The 26,506-nt window shown below is 54.5% G+C and overlaps 2 protein-coding genes across 3 annotated transcripts in view; both read right to left on the reverse strand.

The window, feature by feature from the left end:
- Positions 1-3,448, reverse strand: part of LOC308572000 (polyamine-transporting ATPase 13A3-like) — a 61,507-nt gene extending 58,059 nt beyond the window's left edge. The window contains exon 1 of the mRNA XM_081167723.1: positions 3,214-3,448. The gene's annotated coding sequence lies outside the window, so the exon portion shown is untranslated. The remainder of the gene's footprint in view (positions 1-3,213) is intronic.
- A 1,336-nt stretch (positions 3,449-4,784) lies between these two features.
- TSC22D4 (TSC22 domain family member 4) lies at positions 4,785-26,331 on the reverse strand (the record flags this gene model as incomplete). Of its 2 annotated transcripts, none has more annotated exons than XM_081168008.1 (6): positions 4,785-5,048; positions 6,504-6,614; positions 9,193-12,894; positions 14,823-14,871; positions 24,278-24,441; positions 25,561-26,331. In XM_081168008.1, 4 exons carry the CDS (start codon positions 26,329-26,331, stop codon positions 12,691-12,693), a joined length of 1,188 nt encoding a protein of 395 aa, XP_081024134.1. In that variant the 3' UTR covers positions 4,785-5,048; positions 6,504-6,614; positions 9,193-12,690. The 2 variants fall into 2 exon arrangements, with proteins under 2 accessions (XP_081024134.1, XP_081024133.1); XM_081168007.1 differs by having other exon boundaries at positions 14,823-14,874.
- Between the last annotated feature and the right edge of the window lie 175 nt (positions 26,332-26,506).

Here is a 26,506-nt window from a genome sequence, read left to right on the forward strand (position 1 = left end):
CCGGGTCACCTTCAAAGGTAGCCCCACATAGAACGCATTGCAGTAGTCCAGGCGGGAGATAACCAGAGCATGCACCACTCTGGCCAGACAGTCTGCGGGCAGGGAGGGTCTCATCCTGCCTACCAGATGGAGCTGGTAGACAGCCGCCCTGAACACAGAATTGACCTGCGCCTCCATGGACAGCGGTGAGTCCAAAATGACTCCCAGGCTGCGCACCTGGTCCTTCAGGGGCACAGTTGCCCCATTCAGGACCAGGGAATCCTTCACACTTGCCCGCCTCCTGTCCTCCAAAACAGTCCTTCTGTCTAGTCAGGATTCAACCTCAATCTGTTAGCCGCCATCCATCCTCCAACCACCTCCAGGCACTCAGTGTCTTCCTTCCTACAGCAAGGCTGTATGCTGACGACACCCAGCTCTATTTCTCAATAACACATTAATCACGAGAGGCCGTGCTGGCCCTGGATGCAAGAGGCAAGGAAAAATAAGCTGAGCTTGACTCCTGGCCAGATGGAGGCACCGTGGGCGAGTGTCCGAGAAATTGGCCAATTTCCTTCCCCGGCCGCACTCACACCGAAGGAGTAGGCATGCAGCCTAGGATGCTTCAAGACCCAGCTCTGCCACTGGAGGCCTAGGCAGTCCCAATAACTTTTACCCGCTGCGACTGGTGCAACACGCACGGCCGTTCCTGGACCACAGTGACTTCAGGCCTGGATTACTGCAACACGTTCTGCATGAGGCTGCGCTTTGCACAATCTAGAAGCTGCAGCTAGCACAGAATGTTGTTGTTTAGTCGTTTAATCGTGTCCGCCTCTTCGTGACCCCCTGGACCAGAGCAGCCAGGCCCTCCTGTCTTCACTGCCTCCCGCACTTTGGTCAAACTCATGCTGGTCTCTTCAAGAACACTGTCCCACCATCTCTTCCTCCGTCATCCCCTTCTCCTTGGGCCCTCCATCTTTCCCAACATCAGGGTCTTTTCCAGGGAGTCTTCTCTTCTCATGAGGTGGCCAAAGTCTTGGAGCCTCAGCTTCAGGATCTGTCCTTCCAGTGAGCACTCAGGGCTGATTTCCTTCAGAATGGAGAGGTCTGATCTTCTTGCAGTCCATGGGACTCTCAAGAGTCTCCTCCAGCACCAGAATTCAAAAGCATCCATTCTTCGGCCATCAGCCTTCTTTATGGTCCAGCTCTCACTTCCATACATCACTACTGGGATGCTATACAGAATGCTGCAGCGCAATTGCTGATGGGAGTGTGGCCTTGTCAGCACCTGTGCTCCGAGACCTGCGCTGGTTTCTGGTTTGCTCCGGGGCCAAGTTCGAGGTGTTGCTATTAGCATATAAAGCCCTTTGAGAACATGGCACCAGTTTACCTGCAAGGTCGCCTGACCCCACATGCACCCGCTTAACTGCTTCAATCAGCACCTAAACTTTGGAACTCCCTGCCTAGAGATATCTGGAAAGGCATCTTCACCGTATTATCTTTTGGCACCTGCGTAAAGCGTTTTCTGCCTAGGCAAGCGTTTCATCTCTTTTTTAGCTACAGTGGTACCTCGGTTTAAGTACTTAAATCGTTCCAGAGATCTGTTCTTAACCTGAAACTATTCCTAACCTGAAGCACCACTTTAGCTAATGGAGCCTCCTGCTGCTGCCGCGCTGCCGGAGTATGATTTCTGTTCTCAACCTGAAGCAAAGTTCTTAACCTGAAGCACTATTTCTGGGTTAGCAGAGTCTGTAACCTGAAGCGTATGTAACCTGAGGTGCCACTGTACTGTTGACTTTTGAACATTGAGATGCACCTGCTTTTGACTTGTTCTTTAATGAGCATGTTATTTCTTTATATTATCGTAAACTGCCTTCCAAAGGTTATCTTATGGCCAGGTAATAAAGGAACATGGGGACGCAGGTGGTGCTGTGGGTTAAACCACAGAGCCTAGAGCTTGCCGATCAGAAAGTCGGCGGTTCGAATCCCCATTATGGGGTGAGCTCCCGTTGCTCGGTCCCTGCTGCTGCCCACGTAGCAGTTCGAAAGCATGTCAAAGTGCTAGTAAATCAATAGGTACCGCTCCGGCAGGAAGGTAAACGGCATTTCCGTGCGCTGCTCTGGTTCACCAGAAGCGGCTTAGTCCTGCTGGCCACATGACCCGGAAGCTGTACGCCGGCTCCCTCGGCCAATAAAGCGAGATGAGCGCCGCAGCCCCAGAGTCGGCCACGACTGGACCTAGCAGCCAGGGGTCCCTTTACCTTTTGCTAACAAAATAAAAAAAATTCCTTTCAGTAGCACCTTAGAGATCAACTAAGTTTGTTATTGGTATGAACATCTAGGTGTATCTGAAGAAGTGTACATGCACACAAAAGCTCATACCGATAACAAACTTAGTTGGTCTCTAAGGTGCTGCTGGAAGGAATTGTTTTATTTGTTTCGACTATGGCAGACCAACATGGGACGCAGGTGGTGCTGTGGCTTAAACCCCAGAGCCTAGGACTTGCTGATCAGAAGGTCGGCGGTTTGAATTCCCGCAATGGGGTGAGCTCCCATTCCTCGGTCCCAGCTCCTGCCAACCTAGCAGTTCGAAAGCACACCAGTGCAAGTAGACAAATAGGTACCACTCCGGCGGGAAGGTAAACGGCGTTTCCGTGCGCTGCTCTGGTTCACTAGAAGCGGCTTAGTCCTGCTGGCCACATGACCCGGAAGCTGTACACCGGCTCCCTCGGCCAATAAAGCGAGATGAGCGCTGCAACCCCAGAGTCAGTCAGGACTGGACCTAACGGTCAGGGGTCCCTTTACCTAATAAAGGAATGGCATCCCCAAAAAGCAATCCACCGCTATAAGTGGAAAACTCATGCAGAAGCAGGAGCGGCAAGTGGGCTGAGGGGCTACGTTTCTACTTGCGGGGAACCACCCCAGCGTAACTTCACGGGGCGGCTTTAGAACCGCTGCTCCGTGGCCACCTGGTTCCTGCGTTGCAAGGGGGGGTGGACTGGATGACCCTGAGTGAGGAGCTCCCCTTCCAGCCAGCCCTCCTCTTCCACCCTCCCTCTCTTTGCCACTTCAGGTCTCCCCCACCTCTTCCTGGGACCTGGGACCCCGCACTCCCCCCCCCCGCCCCACTGCTCTTCGAGGTAACGGGTTCCCACGTTACGCACGCCAACACGCGAGGGAGCCTGGCCCGGCCCCCCTCCCCTCCCACGTGACCGAGCCCCGCCCCGCGCGACTTACCCGCTCCGGACTCATCACATCACCAGCGGCGGGTGGGGGAGGGGTCGCGGAAAAGGGGGCGGGGCCTAGAAAGGAGGGGGGGAGACCCGGAAAAGCTTTCGCGGCGGCCTGAGGAGAAGAGAGAGAGAGAGAGAGAAAGAGAGCGCGGCGCCCGAGCCAGGCAAGGAGGAGACCTCGCAAGGGCCGCCGGGAAAAAGCAGCGCGGGGCGGCCGGGCGCATGCGCTCCTCCTTCCTCCTCTCCGCCGCCTCTTTCCCTTCCCAAAGCTGGCGCATGCGCCTACGGCTCTTTCCCTCACGCGCAGCCTCCGTCGTTACTTTTCCCGCCCTTTCCCCCCCCCCTGCCGCGCTGAGCATCATGGGAAGCGTAGTCCTTCCCCTCACGAGCTTCCCTCAGGGATTCCAGAGGGGGTGTGATTTTTTTGTGGGGGGGGGGCGTTGTTTTCAACTGCTGCTGGTTTTCCTCTCCTTGAAATGCTATTTCATCCCAGCGCCTGACTTGTGAAAAATAATAGAAAATGTAATTTTTATTTTGTTTTATATTCTCGTGGGGGTCAAGAAGAGGTGTAGTGTATAGGTTTTTTTAAGTTTTTTTGAGGAATTCACTAATGCTTTTGCTATTATAAATTTGTTTTTTTATATATATAAATATTTATTAAAGTTTTCACAATATTACATAATAAAAAAGAAGAAAAAATAAGAAATAAAAAAACAGTTAAAAATAATTCCATCTTTTCACCACTTATCTTTCATTTACTTGTTTCCCGGACCTCCTCATACCTCCCTTTTTTGTATTCCAGTTCAATTTATTAGTTCAGCAATTCCTTTCCCTCCTTATTATCCTGATCTTTAATCTTAATATATTATAACATTAAATTTTTACCTATTAAAAATCCAATTTTTCCATATTCTTTTAAAGGTGTACTGTATAGTTTTGGCTAACTATAATAACAAGCCCTGTCCAGACCTAAACAGACTGGATTTGTGTGTGTTTCAGCTGCTGCTGATTTTAATCTCTTTTTAAAAAATACTTTTAATACCTGCTTTTAACTCTCTCTGTGTGAATATATGCACACGTATATATAGAGAGTATTACACACGCACACAGATATAGATATAGATATATATATATATAGTATATATAGGATAGGAGATGAATGCATTAAATTTTTAATGCCTAATAATAATAATAATAATAATAATAATAATTTATTATTTATACCCCGCCCATCTGGCTGAGTTTCCCCAGCCACTCTGGGCGGCTGCCAATCAAGTGTTAAAAACAGTACATTGTTAAATATATGTTTCAAAATAATGTTTTACTATGTTTTTATATGTGCTGTAAGCCGCCCAGAGTGGCTGGGGAAACCCAGCCTGATGAGCAGGGTATAAAGAATAACCTTATTAATGTTATTAACTGTTAATTATTAAATCCACAGAGCTCAGGCAGCTGTCCGTCAAGGATTCTCCAACTGCGATTCCTGCGTTTGCAGCAGGGGGCCGGACTAGATGTCCCTTGGGGGTCCCTTCCAACGCTACAGCCCTATGAAGTAATAAGAAACGCAACAGCAGAGGCAACACAAGAGGGAAGCCGTTTTTCTCCGCTTCCCGTTTATTCCCCGGCTGCACAACCAGAAGAGACCCTCCTCGCCCCACGTGGCAATAGTGCTTCTGCTCTGGTCTAGCGCTCCGACGCTCTCCGTTTGGGGCTGCGCTGTTTCCTTCTGTCCTGCACGACCTCCCACAGCCGGTGCCGGATAACTTGGAGGATGCTGGAGACCTCGCGCAGCAGGGATTCATCCAGCCGGGCGTCTTGGTCCGCGGCGGCTTCTGCACCCTGCGTGGGGAAGGGGGGCCATTGTGGCTGAGTGGGCAGGTCACCTGCCTGGCATGCAGAAGGCCCCCGGTCCAATCCCCAGCAGCACCTCCAGGCAGGGCTGCAAAAGACTCCCTTTCTGAAACCCTGGAGAGCCGCTGCTGCCAGTCAGTGTGGGCACTACCAAGCCGGGTGGACCGACGAGAGAGCACCTGCTTGGCGTGCAGAAGGACCTGGGTTCAATCCCCAGCAGCACCTCCGGGCAGGGCTGCAAAAGACTCCCTTTCTGAAACCCTGGCGAGCCGCTGCTGCCAGTCAGTGTGGGCACCACCAAGCTGGATGGACCAATGGGTTTGATTGGGAAAGGCCTGCAGCTCGACGAGAGAGCACCTGCTTGGCATGCAGAAGGACCTGGGTTCAATCCCCAGCAGCACCTCCAGGCAGGGCTGCAAAAGACTCCCTTTCTGAAACCCTGGAGAGCCGCTGCTGCCAGTCAGTGTGGGCACTACCAAGCCGGGTGGACCGACGAGAGAGCACCTGCTTGGCGTGCAGAAGGACCTGGGTTCAATCCCCAGCAGCATCTCCAGGCAGGGCTGCAAAAGACTCCCTTTCTGAAACCCTGGAGAGCCCCTGCTGCCAGTCAGTGTGGGCACTACCAAGCCGGATGGACCAATGGGTCTGATTGGGAAAGGTCTGCAACTCGACGAGAGAGCACCTGCTTGGCATGCAGAAGGACCTGGGTTCAATCCCCAGCAGCACCTCCAGGCAGGGCTGCAAAAGACTCCCTTTCTGAAACCCTGGAGAGCCGCTGCTGCCAGTCAGTGTGGGCACTACCGAGTTGGATGGACCAATGGGTCTGATTGGGAAAGGTCTGCAACTCGACGAGAGAGCACCTGCTTGGCATGTAGAAGGACCTGGGTTCAATCCCCAGCAGTGTCGCTAGGTAAGGCTGGGAAAGGCACTCAGGCCTTAAACCCTGGCGTGCCAAGCTGCCAGCCAGTGTGGGCAATACCAGTATGGACCAAGAAGGCAGCTCTGTTCCCAGGTTTATCCCTAGAGAAGCGCAAGGGCTCAGCCTTGGAACACAAGAAATGGGTCATAAAGGGGACGGTACCTTTGACATGGGATGCGGGTGGCGCTGTGGGTTAAACCACAGAGCCTAGGACTTGCCAATCAGAAGGTTGGCGGTTTGAATCCCCGTGACGGGGTGAGCTCCCGTTGCTCGGTCCCTGCTCCTGCCAACCTAGCAGTTCGAAAGCACATCAAAGTGCAAGTAGATAAATAGGTATCGCTCCGGCGGGAAGGTAAACGGCGTTTCCGTGCACTGCTCTGGTTCGCCAGATGCAGCTTAGTCCTGCTGGGCACATGACCCGGAAGCTGTACGCCGGCTCCCTTGGCCAGTAAAGCGAGATGAGCGCCGCAACCCCAGAGTCGGCCACGACTGGACCTAATGGTCAGGGGTCCCTTTACCTTTACCTTTTCCTTTGACACGCCTCTGAAGAAGTGCGGGAGGCTTCCATCTTTCAACCACCAAGGCAGAAATCGAGCCAGGGAATAGAACCTGTTTTTCAGGGCAGCAGCCCAGTCCTGGAACATGCGAGATTAAAAAAGGTATTTTTGTTTTCCCCCTGAGCATAGGCACAGTGCCTTGTATGCCCCTGAGCAGCCCTAGACAGACCTCACAGCAGGGAAAGGATTTCCGGGGTGGGGGTCTGGGCAACCTCCAGGGAAGAACATCTCCTTAGAATTGCAGAACTTGAAGGGTTATTTGAGTCCACCTTCCGCAATGCAGAAATCACAGCTATTCAGTGGCACAGCAGTTGCACCCCCTGATTGCGCAAATTTCCCCTCACTCTCCCAGTAAACAGGTGATTCGCTCTCCCTTCCTGTCTTCCGCCTTACTAGAAGTCCCGGAACATCCTGAAGGCAGAGAGGAGGGCGTGAGCCGATTTGGGGGGAAGCGCCTTTCACCCTCCCTGATCCCAACTGAATAAAGGAATAGATATGAATAATCTTCCTTAATAACATGAGAAGAGCCCAATGGATCAAGCAATAGTAGCTGTTGTGGCTAATAGCTCTCTCCTCCTCCTATAATTTGTGCAGACCTCTTTTAAAGGCATCCAAACTGCTGGCCATTATTGTCCCCCTGCGGGAGTGAGTTCCACACTTCAACGCTGTGTTTTGTGAAGACGGATTTTCTTTTATCTCTCCTGGATCTGCAGCGTTCAGCTCCATGGGACGGCCACGAGTTCTGGTGTTAGGAGAGAAGGAGAAAGACTTTTCTCTGTCTGTTTCCTCCACAGGTGGTTAAAACTTGGTTCCGGCACAGCCTGCGAGGGCATGGAGTAGACATTTAGAACAAAAACAAGGGAGATATATCATTCGCCCTGCCTCTGAGTCTAGCCACACACAAAATTGGCAGGCAGACGGCTGAAAGGCAAAACAAAAATATAAGTACTTCCCCAGACAATGTGCAATTATTCCTGGGGATTCATGGCCACCAGACGCTGCGATGGTCAGTAGCATAAATAGTTTTCTGAGCAGAGCTAAACAAACACATGGCGGGCCGCTCAGCCTTCCCGTGGAGAGCCAGCGCTGCTGCAACTTCCCTTTCGGAGATAAGTGAAGGCATGTCTCAACAAGAACAGGAAATCGAGATTGCCGCCATGTTGGCTGCGAGAAGAGGTGTGGACCAGGAATGAAATCGTGGGGTCACAGGCGGAGAGCTCAGCGAAGGTGTCGTCAACCTGGTGTGCGGCAGCCGTGGAAAAGGCAAATTCCATGCCAGGGATGGTTAGGGAAGAAACCGAAAACAAAACTGCTGATTTCATAACGCCGTTATACAAGCCTATGATGTGACCGCTTGTGGAATACTCGGTAGCGTTCTGGTTGCCTCACCTCAAAAAGGATGCTGTCGAGTTGGAAAAGGGTTCAGAAAAGGGCAACCAAAATGACCGAGGGGATGAAGCGACTCGCTTGGAGGGAAAGTTACAGTGTTTGGGGCTTTTCAGTTTAGAGAAAAGGAGAGTAAAGCGGGGAAATGGGTAGAGGCGGAGAAAGAAGAAGAGGAGGAGGAGTTTGGATTTGATATCCCGCCTTTCACTCCCCTTCAGGAGTCTCAAAGCAGTTAGCAATCTCCTTTCCCTTCCTCCCCCACAACAAACACTCTGTGAGGTGAGTGGGGCTGAGAGACTTCAGAGAAGTGTGACTGGCCCAAGGTCACCCAGCAGCTGCAGGTGGAGGAGAAGACGCGAACCCGGTTTCCCAGATTACGAGGCTACCGCTCTTAACCACTACACCACACTGGAAAGAAGATAAGGAAAAGTTTTTTCTCTCATAAATCAGGAACATGTGGACGTCCAATGAAGCTGAGCATTGGAAGCAGTGTTAGTAATTCAGATGTACAAGCTAGGGACCAGATGGCACCTTGAATCTAGGTTACGGTCACCACAAAGGTTATGGTCTGTTCACCGGGGGGTTGGACTAGATGACCCTCGGGGTCCCTTCCAGCGCTAAATTTCTACGATTCTATGATCTCAGCTGCATTGCTTGACTGTAGCTCGCTCTTACAACAATTCACTCGTCCCAGGATGCAAGAGGGATAAACACACACAATGGAAATGGGAATGCTATTAACTATGGACTAAGGCAGAGGCTTTTAAACTGTGGTCACCAACCTGGTGCCCAGAAATCTCCACGTAGACGCAACTGGACTCACACCAAGTAGCAAAATGCATCTGGTACCTGAGGAATTTCAAAAACTTGATTGGGAGATTCAGGGCAGATAGAAAGTCATTCACGCAGCACAGGCTTAAACTGTGGAACTCGCTCCCACTTGGATGGCTTTAAAAGCAGATTAGAGGAATTCCTGGAGGAGGAGGAGGTGGAGACTATGAACGGCTCCTAGCCACAGTGGCTCTGCTCAGCCTCCACGGTTGGAGGCAGCAATGGTTCCAAATGGGCTACTGGACTGATCCATCAGCCAGACTTTTACAGAACCTTCAGGTCCCAAGGCAGTCTATCTCAATTCCTAGATTCTTAGGGGCATTTGGCCACTGCGAGACCAAGGTGCTGGACTAGATGCTGGGGCCCCTTTGGCCTGATCCAGCAAGGCTTGCCATCACAAAGAGGTGCTTTGCTTGCCCTTACGCCCTCCCAGACTCACCCTTTGCCCTTTGAAGAGGAAGACATAAATTAGGGCGAGAGCGCCTGAGAGGACCAGCAGCAGAGGCAAGGTGCAGTCATCGCTGGCTAGCCAGCCCCCACCAATCCCGAGGGAGCAGGCTTCCTCCTGCGGTTCTCCCTGATCCGGGCCCAGCTCGCTGACCCTCTGCCTCCTCGAGTGGGCAGGGGTCGCCAAGATCCAGGCTAGGGAGAACAAGGAGGAACGCCACAGCCCCATGATTCTTCTAGGGATATTTGCGGCAGATAGCCGGTTGCTAGGGAACAGTTTCCAGGGAGACCGTCGTTTGAAGCTTCCGTGGACCAGTATGGGACAAAGTCAAGGGACCAGATCTGGAACTGGGGTGGTGTTAGGCTGAATACTTCTGCTTGAATCTGTTGTCCGGCACCAGGATGACCGGCCACCTGGCTGAGCTTTTCTGGGGAGATACTAGCCCAATGGTATTTCCTATGGATTTAGGTTTCTGACTTGTTGGTGGGCATCGTTCCCCTACCTTTGCCTTCCTGAACAGCATACGACTTGGCTCACTCACTTGAAACACCTGGAGCTACTTTGCTCTACCAATGCTTTGTTGTTGTTTAGTCGTTTAGTCGTGTCCGCCTCTTCATGACCCCCTGGACCAGAGCACGCCAGGCCCTCCTGTCTTCCACTGCCTCCCGCAGTTTGGTCAAACTCATGCTGGTAGCTTCGAGAACACTGTCCCACCATCTCGTTCTCCGTCATCCCCTTCTCCTTGTGCCCTCCATCTTTCCCAACATCAGGGTCTTTTCCAGGGAGTCTTCTCTTCTCATGAGGTGGCCAAAGTATTGGAGCCTCAGCTTCAGGATCTGTCCTTCCAGTGAGCACTCAGGGCTGATTTCCTTCAGAATGGAGAGGTTGGATCTTCTTGCAGTCCGTGGGACTCTCCAGAGTCTCCTCCAGCACCAGAATTCAAAAGCATCAACCAGTGCTTTAATATTTTTTAATTGGGGGGGGGGGACAGGACTTATTTATTTATTTAATAGGTTTTATAGAGCGCTTGATTGTAAAAAAAAGGAGCAAACAAACCTCAATGCAGTTTACGAAAAGATAGAACAAGAAAAATCTACGTTACTTTAAAGTAACGCATACGAAAATTGAAATATTAAAAGTTTTCTCTCTCAGCCTGACCTTCCTCACAGGGCTGTTGTAAATGAGGAAGGAGGAGAACCATGTACAATGCCATAAGTAGTTTTGACTTCCTATGATGTGCAGACTATGATGTTCTCACTCAGGAGGGCTGGTGGTGGTGGTGTACAGTGGTTAAAGAGTGTCAAACTAACACCTGACTCTGCTGTGAAACTCACTGGGTGTGCCCCCCCCCCGACATCTAGTTTGTATCACTCTCGGCCGAACCTTATCATGCAGAGTTGTGAGCGGAGTGGAGAAAAGGTCGGCTAACAACCTATTGAATAAATAAGATTTAGCACATGAGAAGAGCCTTGTTCCGGATCAGGCCAGTGGCCCATCAGTGGCTGTGGGAAAACAGCAAGCAGGGTTAGCGCACAGGAGCAATACTCTTTCCTCCTGCTGGAAAATTACCCCAAGGAGGTGGTGCTGGGGGGAGGTTGGTGCCAGATCACAACTCTGCTCAGCTTCCAGGGCTGCCTCTTGCAAGAAGTGTGAGGCGGGTGCTTTTATTGCAGCAGTGTGTGTGTGGGGGGGGTGTTGCCTAATGCTTCCAGACTGGGCTGGCCCACGACACAACAAACAAGGTGCTTTTCATCCCAGCAACTGTGCGTCGCTCAGTGCTGCTGTTTGTCCCATGCCCTGTGGGAACACGATGATCCTGCGCAGGAAGGGGGAGAACAATAGCCCTTGTCACCCCGCCTGCGTGGCACGTGCCCCTCTACTGCTGCCGCTGCTCACGCCAGGCTCCCTCCCACATCCAGTGTTTCCCTGGGTGCGACTGGAGCCGCTGGTTAAGAGCGGGGGGCTAAGACCTGGGAGAGACCAGGATTGGGGGGGGAACCCATTTGGTGGCCATGAAACTCACTGGGTGACCCTGGGCCAGTCCTTGCCTCCTCTCAGCCTAACCTACCTCCCAGGGCTGTTGTGGGGATTAAGTGAGGAAGGGGGAGGACTATGTACGCCACCTTGAGCTAATGCAGGGAAAAGGTGGGATACAAGCGCAGTAAAATAAATAATAGAAACAGCTGCAGATTTCGGGAAGCTCACGGCCGGTTCCACCTGCTTCCTTCAAAGGGGAAGGGGGACGCTTGGTGCCTAGAGGGCAAGTAAGGCTCCTTATGCCCAGGGGACAGTTTGTGCTTGTGTGTGGGTTTTTTGGGTGTAGGAGGAAATTCCTTTGAGTTAGAGGTGGGGGCAGGAAGGGGATTCCTCCCTGGATTTTATGTACAGCTTGACTCGCTTACCAGAGCCACTCGGAGGCTGCCAAGGTCAGCAAGCTTCTTTACCTCATGGTGCAATCTTGGGGATGTGGGTTGCTGTGGGATGGACTGCAGAGGCCTGGTGGGGCAGGCAGGGGATGTGGCCTCTGTGTGTGTGTTTGCCAGGTGGTGTGGTGGGAGGAGTGCACTGGCAGTTTCTAAGCAGAGGTCGGACGGCCATCTGCCAGGGCTTCTTTAGCCGCGCTTCCTACATTGCAGAGGGCTGGACTAATGACCCTTGGGAGGGGGGGGTCCCTTTTCCAATTTCACTGTGATTCTGTAAATGTCCTGTGATGCCTCTACCGCCCTTCTTGCAGCTGCTTTCGACATTTTCATCATACACCGACAAAGCATTTCCCCTCTGAACTGAACCCCCAGCCCATGCCCCCTTGAGCCCAGAGATCCACACGCCACACAGAGTGACATTAGCAGTCTTGTACTTTAATAACCTGAAATACTGCAAAAGTGTCCTTAATAGAAAATTTATTGCCAGCTCCACCCGCCCCCCGCACCCAACCCAACCTGGCCTGCACCCCTCGCCCCCAATCGTGTCTCCGGCCCCACACCCCATCCCGTTCCCCATTTCAATGGGGCAACTGCAGAGCTGTCCCAATGAGATTTGGCCAAGGGGCGTTAAGTCAGGCCCATAAGGGGCAGGCGGGAATCACTCCCAAGTCTGTGAGCGGCTTCCCTCCCCAAAAGCCCCTGCCCCAGCCCACCAACCTGGCAGTCCCCCTCCGCAGCCGGTAAATCGTGTCTTTGCGCAAAAAAAAAAAAAGGTCCCCCCACTCCCAGAGCTGGGGGGGTAAAACCAAGTCCTGATTCCACCCCCGAAAAGGCACATGCTGTGTTAGTAGGCCCCCTTTCTCCCCCCCCCAACCCCGCACCCGAAAAGGCTGGCTCCACACACGCACACACGCGCACACACACCCCTTCCAGCAATGCTAGTGCCCCCCACCCACGTTTCACATCTGCGGGAAATCCATTAGTGAGTGCCCCCTCCCCAAAACACGCAAACACACACACACCCCTCAGTGTCCAAGTCCAGCCCCCTCCTGCCGGCCCCCCAGGGTCACGCGGCACCGCCGGAAGGAGGCTTGGCGTTGGCGTGGAGCTGGGCCTGGAAGCGGCTGAGCTGCTCTGCGCTGGCCAGGGAGCGCAGGAGGGCGTTCTCCTGCTCCAGCAAGGCGTTGCGGTCCGACAGCTCCTTGATCTGCTCCCGCAGGACCTCCACCTCCTCCCGCACGGCAAACATCAGGTGGCTTTTCACCAGGTCCTAGAGAGGAGTGGGGCGCACACACAGAGAGAGAGAGAGGCCAGGAACACCGTCAGGCATGTGGGAAGCCTCCACGCACAGGATCGTAGCATTTGTAAAGTAGTTCATGCAGCACGTCAACTGTGGAACTCCCTCCCGCAGGCTCTGAAAGAGGCCGTTTATCTCCCCAGCGTCTTTTCTAAAATCCTCCCCAGCTTTGGTAACCAACAGTTCCGCAGTATTGCAGCCTATTAATCCCTGAAAGGGGACGCGGGTGGCGCTGTGGGTTAAACCACAGAGCCTAGGACTTGCCAATCAGAAGGTCGGCGATTTGAATCCCTGCGACGGGGTGAGCTCCCGTTGATCGGTCCCTGCTCCTGCCAACCTAGCAGCTCAAAAGCACACCAGTGCAAGTAGATAAATAGGTACCGCTCCGGCGGGAAGGTAAACGGCGTTTCCATGCGCTGCTCTGGTTCGCCATAAGCGGCTTAGTCATGCTGGCCACATGACCCGGAAGCTATACGCCGGCTCCCTCGGCCAATAAGGCGAGATGAGCGCCACAACCCCAGAGTTGGTCATGACTGGACCTAATGGTCAGGGGTCCCTTTACCTTTAATCCCTGAAAGATGCCCCCTGCCCACCTCTGCTTTTAAACCTCCAATGAAAGAGAGTCCACTGCCTTCTGAGGTCATAGAATTGTAGAGTTGGAAGGGCCCCCTAAAGATCATATAGGCCAGGCACGTCCAACTCCCGAGAGCCTGCGATTTTTGAGTTCGTTTTTCAATTCAACCAAAGATCGACCTGGAAGGCACCCGCGACTGACCAGTAGATCGCGATCGACATGCCTGCTACAGGCCAAAACTCCTGCAACAAAGGAGTCGCAGCCGAAGAGTTGCTGCCTCCACAACACACAACCACAGAAACCCTGTGCCTACAACGGATTCTCAATTCTGATTTTGCAGCCTCCTCCTCCCAGACCAGACTGTCTGGTCCAGCTAGCTCAGCAACACTTGCCCTTCAGGATTTCAGCCCTACTTGGAGCTGCTGAGGATTGAAGCAGGGACCCTCCAGCATGTAAAGACCCATGGATTGCCCTCACGACAACCCTCTCCTTGCAGAGGAGTACTCAGAGGCTGTTAAGAACATAAGAGGCGCCTGCTGCATCACACCAATGGCCCACGTAGCCCGGCACCCTGTTCTCAGTGGCCTGCCAGGTGTCCAAATGGGGAGCCCCAAAACAGGATTCAAGCAAACCTCCTGTGGCTTCCAGCCATTGGTATTCAGAAGCATCGCTGCCTCCAGCTGAAGAAGCAGGGCAAAGCCATCCTGGCTCATAGCCATCAATAGCCCTCTCCTCCCCCATGGATTTATCCCATCCTCTTTACAGCCATCCAGATTGGAGCTGATAACTGCGTCCTGTGGCAGGGAGTTCCATAGCTTAACTATACGCTTTAATTCCCACCTTATCGATGCAGCTGCTGTCCCAAACACACACCCCTGCTAAACCTGGAGTTTTCCTGCCCTCAGAAAATCTGAAGGTGACGTCTGCTCCGCTTTAAAAACACTCCCACCAGTTTTCAGTGGGTACCATTGTCCGTTATTTTATTTATTTACATGGGCGACTTGGATGAGGAGCAGCTTCTACGGAAGCGGCAGATAGCACAAAACGGGGAGAAGGGGTGGGGGAACCGAGGGTTACAGTCACATCTGAACGTAAGCCGCTCAGGTATGAACAAATAGATTGCCTAAAATGCATATTTTGTGGGCCAGTCTGGCTGGACCCTTGCTTTTTTCTTTTTCGAGAGGGAGGGAGGGATGCTCATCTGTTCACCCACTAGGACCCTTTCCTGCCCATGTGTAGAGGGCTTCAGAGTCTGGACAGAGCTCAGCAGGGCCACAGTCCCAGCCTGGAGGGGGCCTGCCACATTTCCCCCACTCCTTTGACTCACCATGGCTTGTTCAATCTTGTTGTCTATGGCGATCATGCTGCTGTTGGTTCCGCTGTGAGGAAGAGATGGACAGGTGGATCAGGAGGCAAGACACACACACACTCACACCACTCTTTAGCCAACCTCCACCACTTCTGTTCTCACAAGACTTTCCTACTTGTATAATTATAGAGTTGCAAGATATGCCCCTAGGGTCATCTAGTCCAACCCCCTGCAAGGCAGGAACTACAGTGGTACCTCGGATTACATATGCGTCAGGTTACATACGCTTCAGGTTACACACTGCACTAAGCCAGAAATAGTGCTTCAGGATAAGAACAGAAATCAGGCTTCGGCGGTGTGGCAGCAGCAGGAGGCCCCATTAGCTAAAGTGGTGCTTCAGGTTAAGAACAGTTTCAGGTTAAGTACGGACCTCCGGAACGAATTAAGTTCTTAACCCGAGGTACCACTGTACAGCTGAAGACCACACTAGAAAATTCTTCCTAATGTTTCTTGGGAATCCCCTTTCTTGCAGCTTCAATCAATTGGTTCGGGTCTTTCCCTCTGGGGCAGCAGAAAGCAAGCTTGCCCCCTCTTCCGTGTGTGAGCCCTTTAAATATTTGGTCCTCACGTTCCCTCTCAGTCTCTTCCTCCCCAGACTAAACATACCCAACTCCCTCAACCATTCCTCGCAAGGGTTGGTTTCCAGACGCTTGGTCATCTTGGTCTTTATCCTCTCCACACCTTCCAGCTTGTCAATATCCCTCTTAAATTGTGGTGTCCAGAACTGGACACAGGACCCTGACCCCTCAATCTGGACACCAGACTCCGGTGGAATTGTGTTAGCTATTTTTGCTGCTGCATCACACGCTCAGCTCCCTTTGAGTTCGCCTCCCTCCTTTGCAACACAGGGACAGCATACACACTATACTTCTAAAACACTTTCCCCCCTCAAACTATTCTGGGCACTAGAATCGTGGAGTCGTAGAACTGGAAGGCACCAAAAGCGTTGTCTAGTCCAACCCCCACAATGCAGTGATTGCAACTGGGGGGGATAACCTTACAGTGTCCAAAATTCTTGCTGGGTGGGGGATTGCACTTCCAATGAGCTTGAATGGTATCATCACACGGCCACAAATATCTCTTAAACAAGACCTTGCTAGGCGCCATCCGCAGACAACACCACCTAATTCTTTACCCCCAAATGCATGCCTTGTAATGCTTGTAAGAATTAAGTGGTAACGAGAACAAGACTTGAAGCGAGACCAGCGCACCTTTCACCTGCCAGTGAGGACAACTGCACCTGGGGGGGGGGCGGGTGGAGGAGGGTTAGCAGGGAAAGGCTTCTGTCTTGGGAGGCTGTGTGTCTCCAGACCCACTTGAGCCCCACCAGTTTAGTCGTGACACGCTGCAAAAGAAGCACCCTAATTCTGGGTTTGGGGGTTGTTTTTCTGCTTGAGGGATTGCCCATCTTCCCCAAGGAGCCCAGGGCAGCAAAACAGATGCACCTTTCCTTAATAATAAAAAAGCAAAAACAGATTTAAACTTTCCCCAAAAACTAATACAATTAAAGATATTTAAAAGCAGTTGCTTTTCTCTGCAGAGAAACCCTTGCCTCGATGCTTCCAGCTTGGGCCGCTTTGATCTCCTGAAATGTCAGCCCAGGGTTTCCTGGCAGGACTAGACCAAGCTCCCAATCAACACAGGGCTCCATTTGCACCCGTGGCCAGTCAAGGGCTCCAGGGAGCTCCCTTGCCTTTCCCCTACTCCAGAGGTGACTAACATGGAGCTCTGCCACCATGACCCCTGGCTATCGGGCAGCTGGGAACTGGCAGTCCAACAATGGCGGGAGATTCCCAGGTTCCCCATACCTGTTGCTAATCAAACACTCGGCCTCCTCCTGGCACACACAACAAGCTCGTCTGCATTTTTCACTCAGACCCTTCCTCCTGAGAGCTCCCCCATCCCTCCTCTATCCTCCCAGGAACCCTGCAAGGTAGGCCAGGGAGAGATATTACTCCAAGGCTATGCAGTAAACAGGTTTGTGGCGGAACAGGGTTTTGAGGTTCTCCCTGGCCCACCCACAGTTGTCCTCTGATGCCCTTGACCCCACACTCCCTCCTTAGCCTCAATACCCCTGCCCAACCATCAACGCCCCCCCCAAACACCCCCATGCTTGCCTCAAACTCCCCCCCCCGAAATCTGCCCCCTCTACTACCTGTGCAGGACAAGCAGGAGGGAGACGAGGGTCTTGTCCACCTCTTTCTTCCGTCCGTTCAGCTTCCTGCGTCCCTTGGGGGTCTCTCTCGGCTTCGCAGGGGACAAGTCCCTGGAGTGGGCCGGGGAGGTGCAGCCCCGCTGCCGGGGGCGCCGGGGGTCCCTCGAATCGGGGAGCATGCAGCAGCCGCAGCCCTGGGGCTCCTGCTGCACCTCGAAGGCGCTCACCCTGGACTTGACAGACACCCCCAGGGAGTCCAGCGCCATAACGGCTCCCTCCTCAGGTCTTCCAGGTGCTGGCGGTCGAGGAAGGTCCTGCGCTTCTGGGCCGCCAGAGTCCTCAGGCACCCTTTGACCCCTGGGCCCAGATCCCTCCTCGCTAAGGTCCTCTTCCGCTCCCAGATCCTGCACGAGCTGGCGGTGGTCTTCTGTCTAGAAGCGCTGCGGCAGGAACCCAGGAGTCCTGGGCGGAGTGAGGGGGCTGGGTGGCGGCGGCAGCAGGAGGCGCTGAACCGCTGGGATGGGCTCCCTGGGCAGCGATGCCCAGCGGTGCTCCCTGGCCGGGCATAAATAGCCATCTCTGTGCCTGGCGCTCGGGCCCCCTCTCATTCACTCCCATTGGCCAAGGCCATGTGGCTCTGTGTGTGTGTGTGTGTGTTTATTTCTTTCTTTCTCCTCCCCACACCCCACGCCCCATCAATGACAGCCAGGAACATCAGCTGCACCATTCTCCACTCTCCCCCCTTTCCGCAAACACACACACACAGAGGAATTGTGCCTTGAGGAGCACCCTCAAATCAGATGGCCCCCCACCTACCCTGGAAGGGGAACAGCAAGATCAATGCTGTTTGCTTTGCCCACCCACCCCCACCAAAAAAAGTCCACCTTCCCTTCACCCTTGCCTTGTTCTTGGCTGTGATGCAGCAGGGAGGGCGGACTCACAAAGGGGCCTTTATAAACCTGCCACCCTCTGTTTATGCCAATCCGGTCCGGGGGGGGGGGAATGCCAGGGGGTGTGGGGACGTCGCCATGGAAACTGGGACCAGAGCCCAAAGGCATTACATAACGCAGCACCAGGCGCTCCTCAGCGGGGGGGGGGGCGGGGGGAGCTCCGGGGTCCAGCCCAGCCTTGGGGGGGGGGGGAGGAAAGAAGGAAGGTGTGTGCATATATGTGCAGACACACACATACATGTGTGCATAGGGACTTTGGGGCTCCTTGCGGTGAAGGGGAGAGAAAAAATGGGACCCAGGATTGTCCGTAGGGCACTTGCGGCGGTGGCTTTGTGCTGGGAAATCCTGCGATGCGGAGAGGTTGGACTAGATTGCAGTGGGGGGTCCCTTCTAATTCTATGACCTCAGGAGGCAATGGACTCTCCTTCATTGGAGAGGCAGCGCGGCCACCTGCCAGGGATTCTTATAATAATAATAATAAAATTTTATTTATATTCCGCCCTCCCCAGGCAAAGCTGGGCTCAGAGCGGCTAACAACGGTAAAATGATACAACATTCTAAAATCATTTCATTTCAAAATCAGTTCAAATTCTTTAGCTGCAATTCCTGCTTTTTGGTGGGGCTGGACTAGATAACCCTGCGGTGTCCCTTCCAACACTACAGCTCTTGGATTCTGAGACCAAACGTCAGAAGCAGAGACCTGGGTTCCCCTTCCCAAAGCCTGTTCGAAGAGGAAGCCTACTGATTTGAGAGGCACAAATACAAGATGGGTGACACCTGGCTTGAGAGCAGTACATGTGAAAAGGATCTAGGAGTCTTGGTTGACCACAAACTTGACATGAGCCAACCGTGTGACGCAGCAGCTAAAAAAGCCAATGCAATTCTGGGCTGCATCAATAGGAGTACAGCATCTAGATCAAGGGAAGTAATAGTGCCACTGTATTCTGCTCTGGTCAGACCTCACCTGGAGTACTGTGTCCAGTTCTGGGCACCACAATTCAAGAAGGACACTGACCAACTGGAACGTGTCCAGAGGAGGGCAACCAAAATAGTCAAAGGCCTGGAAACGATGCCTTATGAGGAACGGCTAAGGGAGCTGGGCATGTTTAGCCTGGAGAAGAGGAGGTTAAGGGGTGAGGTTAAGGTTGTTTTCTGCTGCTCCAGAGAAGCGGACACGGAGCAATGGATCCAAACTACAAGAAAGAAGATTCCACCTAAACATTAGGAAGAACTTCCTGACAGTAAGAACTGTTTGACAGTGGAATTTGCTGCCAAGGAGTGTGGTGGAGTCTCCTCCTTTGGAGGTCTTTAAGCAGAGGCTTGACAACCATATGTCAGGAGTGCTCTGATGGTGTTTCCTGCTTGGCAGGGGGTTGGACTCGATGGCCCTTGTGGTCTCTTCCAACTCTAGGATTCTATGACCCTCCCTCGTGAGGCAAGGGCAGGGTGACCTTGGCCTCCCTCCTAACTCCTTCCCTCCCCTCCCACCGGCCGATGGTGGGAGTCCAAAGGCAGGCCTGCAGTGCTTTCCCACCCACGCCACCCTCGCTGGGGCAAGGAGGTAGCCAGCTGCAGCCCCCGGGTGTCGGTGTGCAAGTGGGGTTTGGGGTGGAGCAGGCAGAGAGGGCACTGCCTGCCCCCCAAACTCTGCCGCTCCCTTTGCTTTGGAGATTTGCCCAAATCTAATTAACACCCCCCCCCCAAAAAATGTTCTAGCTCGGTTAAGCTTTAAAACAGGAATAAACATGTACAGAGTCTGAATTAAATTACAGGGGAGTGGGGAGGAAGTTGGGTGTTCCACTGTGACTGCCCCGGGTCTTGGGGATGAGGCAGGCCGGAAGTTGTCTGAGGGTCAAAGCCGTTTGACAGCAGAACGGACTCCCTCAGGGGGTGGCAGACGCACCTTCCTTGGAGGTTTTTAAGCAGAGATTGGATGCTTATCTTTCAGGGCTCCTTTCGCTGCGATTCCTGCATTGCAGGGGGTTGAGCTGGATGTCCCCTTAGGGTACCTTCCAACTTTGCTAGTCTGTGGTTTTGTTGCAAATGGTGCTTCTTTCCTCTGCAGGGTGGGTGCCCGCTCTTGAGCTGTGGGGTCTGCCCTCTTTTCATGGACCCTCTGGCTCAGGGGTAGGCAACCTAAGTCCCGGGGGCCGGATCTGGCCCAATCGCCTTCTAAATCCGGCCTGCGGACGGTCCGGGAATCAGCGTGTTTTTACATGAGTAGAAGGTGCCCTTTTATTTAAAACGCATCTCTGGGTTATTTGTGGGTCCTGCCTGGTGTTTTTACATGAGCAGAATGTCTGCTTTTATTTAAAATGCATCTCTGGGTTATTTCTGGGGCATAGGAATTTGTTCATATATTTTTTTTTCAAAATATAGTCCGGCCCCCCACATGGTCTGAGGGACGGTGGACCGGCCCACGGCTGAAAAAGGTTGCTGACCCCTGCTGAGTCTAACTTGAGGAAGGCCTCCTTCCCCGAAAAACCTGCCCCGCTAACCATGTTGGGATTGCAGCCCAAGATCTCTGTTGAAGTCCAAAGCTTTGGGTGGGGTTTGATTCTCCCCTAAATCACCCGGCAGCCATTGCTCTCTGCCAAAGCCTGGCGGAGGCAGCGCCTACCGGGTGCGTTGCCAACCTGCCGCCCTCCAGCTGGCTGGCGGCTGAGGAAAGTTGCAGCCCTAGATATCCCGAGGGCATTGAGTTTGGCGAACCCCTGGCAAAAATTGAGAGGGGGGGTGCCCAGCAACCCATGGGTTAACCCCCGACCTGGGCACCGTTTGGGGTGGGGTGGGGGTCAGCGGGGCATGAACCTGTGTGAGCACAAGAACCCGTCTTGCAGGTTTCGGAAGTGACAGGGAGAAGGATCCTCCTTGGCCCAGGGGCACATTCGCACCAGCTGGGCAGGAAGGAACAGGGGCCTGCTCTGAATTGCACCCGCTCCTTCCTGCACGCCTCACATGCGCCTCAGCCCAGGCCTCCTCCTCCTCCTCCTCCTCCTCCCCAGCTCCACGGACCCTCCTCCTTCTCCCAACACCTCAAAAGGATTTATTCCTTATTCCTGTCTCTTCCTCTCCTGCTGGGTTGTAGCAACTGTGCCAACTTCCCCCACGTTTCGGGGCTGTCCTGCAGAAGGGGGCATCCCGCTCTGAATGCCAGGCTGCCCCTAACTCCACCCTCTGGCTGCCCTCCAGCACCCCCTCTCCACGGAGTCCTCCCGCGCCCCTCCAAGGTAGTCAGTGCATAAACAGGGCTAAGAATAGCAGAGCCAAATCCGGGGAGGAATGTGGTGGGTGCTAGCTGAAACCAGCCTGCTTCTCCTCCTCGCTGTGGCTCTGGCCCGGCCTCTCCCGGTCCCACCGCTGGGAGGGAGAGAAGTGCGGGCACCATCCAGGGCGATCCGCGCTTGCTTCCAGGCTCGGGTTGCAAGGTGTTAAAATGCAAACACCTCTCCCCTCCGCTGGAGATGCGGTGGTGGTGGGGAAGCCACAGGCCGTCAGTGTGAAAATAAGCATGCGCCTGTATTCAGGGTTTTGCCCGTGTGGGACCTGAACAGCCAGCCTGCTTGCAGGAGCAGGGAGGAGGCTGCAGATGGGTCTGTGTGGTTGAAAGTGGCAGGGGCCCAGATTCAAATCCCCACACAGAAGACACAGCCTCCTGGGTCGGTCTGTCCTGTCTGTCTGGTTCATATCTTTAAAGCACCACAATGCAGCTTTAAACAGACAATTCCCAGAGTTCCCTGGGAAGGGAGACTGACTTTTAAACCACCCTGGGGAAGGTCTCAGCACCCTTAACAAATCCCAGAATCTGTTTTTGTGGGGAGGGGGGAAGGGGGCATCATAGCACTTTAAACGTTTGGTGCAAATGTGGCCTAACTCGCCTTGGAGGGTTGCTGTGGAGATAAACAGAGGGTGGTGTGGGAAGAATCTGCCCTGACGTCCTTTAGGGGAAAGAGGGTTTTTTAATCTATCCCCAAAAAAGTTTTTGATTAAGTTCCACTGAAATGAGGCTGCATTTTAATGTTTTAATTGTTGTATTTTAATTTAGTTTTTTAAGCTGTATTCTAATCAATTGTTTTTATATTTGGTGTTAGCCATTCTGAGCCCGGTCCTGGCTGGGGGAGGGCAGGGTATAAATAAAATTTATTATTATTATTATAAAATGTACCTTGAAAATACACACACACAACACGCACACAGGCTAGCTAGCTAGCCAGCCAGCCAGGGTGGTTATGCTCAGCTTCCACAGTCGGGAAAAGCCATGCTTCTGAATTGGGAGCCACAAGGTGGCGGCTCTGGTGCTCAAATTCCACTTGCGGGTTTTCTTTAGGGGCATCTGGTCGGCCGCTGTGGGAACAGGACGCTGGGCGAGGTGGGCTATTGGCCTGATCCTGCAGGGCTTTTCTTATGTGCCTGTGTGGGAGCTGGAGTGTGCCAGGGGACAGAGGGCTTGGGAGTCGAGCTCAGGAGGAGACTTCGGCCTGACTTGCCCCCCCCCCCCCCGCTTGTAAGGGCTCGTTGCTTTGCTTTTGCCCCCCACCCACACGCGACAACCCTTGGCTCCCCATGTGGGATCAATGCATCAGTGCACGGCTGCTATTTCTTCCGGGCCAATGCTCTCATCCCCATTTGGAGACATCTCCTCCCTTCTGGGAGGCAGGGAGGAGGAAATGTGCGGCATTTTCTGCCCGCCCTGCCCTCCCAGGCCTGCTTCTGGTCCCTGGACTGCCTGCTGCGACTGCAAACCCACCTGCTACATTTTTAAAAATAAATAAAAATGCCATGCATGCTTGGATGTGCGCAGAAGGAGGGACGGCCGTGGCACGTGGTTCTGGGGTGCCAGCATGAGCCAGAAAGCACGGGGCCCCCAGCCATGGCAATGGGAGGCTTTGCATGGCCTTTGGCCGGCCTCCCGAATGATGCGGTTGGGGGGCAACGAGGGCAGAGAAGGTGTTCCCCCCACCCCGGCTTGGAGAGGAGACGGCGTTTGGCAGCAGAGCGGAACTGGGCAGATCTGGCAGAGGGTCATGGAGGGTCACACTTGAAATAGATCCGTCCGTGCCCACTGCAGGGGCTGGCAAGCTCCCAGGGCCGAGACGGAAATAGCCCAGCGGCAGGGAAGTGTGGAGAATCTCACCTGCCTGGGAGAGCAGAAGGCCTGGAACCCACCCACTAAAAGGAAAAAGTTGCAAGCTTCCCTTTTTCGTAAAACGAAGGGACGCCGGCGGTCGCCCAGACCTGCCCCATGCAATGCAGGAATCGCAGCCCAAAAATGACTGGCAGGTGGCCACCTGACCTCTGCTTAAAAACCTCAGCTTTCAAGGTTTTCCCTCCCCACGTTTCAAAGCATGCTCCTAGTCCTCAGCGCCCTGGAAACACCCCTTTGAGCCCCCGCTGAATTTCCGCTACAGGGCGCACCGCAGCTTCCCCTCCCTCCGAGACGCCTGTCCCGAAGCCACCGCGGGCGGCCTGTCACCGGAGCAAATGAATATTGCGACGACGCAACCAGATACAGATGTGGCTGCTTCGTACAAATTGTTCCGCTCACAGCGGGAGGCTGCTGGAGGGAGGAGGGAGAGCGTGGAGTCCTAACCGCCCCCCATTTCCTTCCTCTTGCCCAAGTCTGAACACTTTCTCCCCGCCCCCCCCCCAAGACAGCTATGACCAAGGAACCCAGGCAAGCTTTGCCAAGGCTCAGCCCGGTCACATAGGATGTGGTGCCTCTGAGCATGTGCGGAGTGCAGCTCCCTCCCTCCCCCACCCTGGAGGGGAAAAGGCCTTTGGCCCCTCAGTCTCTACCCTCTCGGAAATTAAGAAATTAGGCCATTATCCATTGGTGGAACTACTCCTTGCTTAGCCTCCCTTTGAGTTCTTGTGGGGGGGGGAAGGAATTACCTTTCCTATGAACCTGCCAGCACCCCCTTCACCCCCACATGTCAACACACATCCAATAACTACTTGGGCTTTCAGAGAAAGACAAGGGGGGGGTGAGAAGAGGGGCTGTTATTTGCACAATGCCCCCCAATACCTCCCAGACTGGCCATTCGCCCTTTAAAGTCGTTCCACTTTTGAAATAAAAAACCACAGTGTTCTGATGGTGTAACCCACCCTGGGACCTTAGAGTGAAGGCAATAAATTAATATTAATAATAATTTGCCTTAGATGCGATTCCTGCATCACTTGGGGGGTGGACTAGATGACTCTAGGGCCCAACTCTGCAGTTCTGTGATTTTTAGAATTCCCCCCTCCACACACACACACACACACACACACACACACACAAAACCCGGGCGTCCCACCCCATGCCTCACCTGTCGTCGTCGCTGTCCTGGGCGCCCCCCATGCCAAACATGGACCGCGCCAGGCTGAAGCGGCCAGCGCCAAAGGGGTCAGAGGTCCTGCGGCAGGGGCTGGCATCTCGGAAGAGTGGGGGAGCCGGGGAGGATGGGCGCGAGCGGGACTCTCTGGGCAAGACCTGTGAGGCAGGGGGAGTGGGGAGGGAGAGAGAGAGAGTGTGTGAGCTTGACCCACAGCTGCTGCCCCCACCCCACCCCACCTCTAGCGGGCACCAGAGCTGGAAGGCCTTCCGCTGGCCTGCAGACTTGGGGAAAGCCAACCCCCCCCCGAGCCTGGTGGTTAAGAGAGTGGTGAGAGACCCACACCCCTCCCCACGGCTGCGGAGGGTCACTGGGGGTTTATTCCAAGGAGCGTCAGGGCGGATGAGGCAGAAAACAAGAGGCCCTGTGTGCCCTGGCTGGAAGGAACAGAGAGGGATTTCTAGGAAGAGAGGAAGGAGGCTGGTAGAGGGGCAGGGGGTGGAGTGAAGAGGATGGTGTGGGGAGAAGAGGCCCTCCTGGGGACCTTGCTCCAGAAGGACCCAGGCGTCCGGCTCCTTCCTTCCTGCTCAGCCCGCAACAAAATAAATCAATGGCTCATTGTTCTGACAGGGGTGGGAAAGGTGGGACTGGCTTGCGGACCCCCAAGTCCTGCTTGGCTGGGTAGGATCCGGCTGCCAAAATCTGGTCACCCACACCCACCCATCGCACCCCCAGAACAGACCAATGGGGCCACCCAGGGCCCACCAAGAGATTCTCCCATCATGCACCTCGGTCACGAAAGGGCAGCTATGTCCAGAGGCTGGAGAAGCAGGACAGAGAGGACCTGTGGCCGAAGCGCTGTGGGGAGGAGGTTCTACAACCTGGGATGAAATCCTTGCTGAGCCACAGAAGCGCTGTGGGGTGCCAGTCTTGCCCAGGCCCCGTTCCTCCACCCCTGATTTGTGGAACTGAAAGGTTTTGAGTGCTGCCAGCCAGGAAGGTGAAAGGAGGGCGTCTGGAGAACTGGTGCGTGCAATGTATAATTCCAAGCAGCAAGGAGTTCCGCAGGGCAAAGAAAACACACATACACACAGAGCGAGCACCCTGTAAGGTTCAGGTGAGCTTGGGGGCTTTCCCAGGCCTAAATCCATCCTCTTTAGGCTCAGCGGAAATTCACTGTGTCCCCAATTGGCCCTAGTGCATGGGCACAGATAAACTCAGGAGCCTCGTCCTCCCCGCACCCGCAAAGCCCACCACAGCTGGCCAACGCCTCTCACCTTGCGCCGCTCCTCTGTCCCCCTTGGGAGGAGCTGGGCGACGCTCTTGGGCAGTAGATGCTCCTCCACCATCAAGGATGGGATGGTGCCCGCCAAGGGGCCCGGTTCGCCAGCTTCCCTGCCACCTTCGCCGGGAGCTGGCGGGCGGGTCTCCAGAGCCACCAGGGGGCTGCGGGGTGCCACGGGGCTGGGGGGAGTCCTGATGGGGCGGATGAGCACGGGCAAGCCTCCTCCCAGCGAGCGGGCCTGGTGGCCGGAGTGCCCGGGCGAGGGGAGCACCAGCTGCGACTGTAGGTAGCCCCCTCGGCGCTGGGGCTGGGGGCTGAAGGGGCTGGGGGGCCTGGCCAGGAGCCCGGCCACCTCCAGCCGGGAGTCCAGGGACTGGGGGTGCCTCCCCGACTCCGCCAGGCGCCCCGTCAGGTGGTAGTCTGCCTCCTGCTCGTAGAAGTCCCGGCAAGTCCAGCGGCCCCTCTTGTAGGGCTCTCCCGATCCTTGGTCCAGCTTCACCACCCGGAAGCGGGAGGCGGCCCCAGCTGGGCCCTGGAAGGCCGGGGCCACCCCCGGGGAGCCCAAGGCCGAGGGCCCGTTCTTGGGCACAGAGGCTCCGCCGTCGTCCTCGAGGGGGTCGGCTTCCTCGCCGCCCCGGGACACTTTGGGGCTGGAGGGGCCCTTGCCCTCCCCTCCTGGGGACGAGCCCCCCTCCTTCTGCTGCTCGTAATCCGAGGTGACGCTGGTGATCTGGAAGCCGCTCTTCTTCTTCCCGCCGCTCATGGTCCCGAGGAAAGCGGGCGCGGAGGGCAGAGGAGCAGCGCAGCCTCTCCAGGTCAAGGAGCCAGCCCTGCCGTCGGGGTCAGTACCAGCCCAGGGCCATGGCCAGGCCAGACTCACCGGCGACGCCAGGGGGGTCGAGTCTCGGGGGCACCAGCAGGCAGAAGGCGCGGGGGCC

The sequence above is a fragment of the Podarcis bocagei genome (assembly GCF_964188305.1).
Source record: "Podarcis bocagei genome assembly, chromosome: 13".
NCBI classification, from domain to species: Eukaryota; Metazoa; Chordata; class Lepidosauria; order Squamata; family Lacertidae; genus Podarcis; species Podarcis bocagei.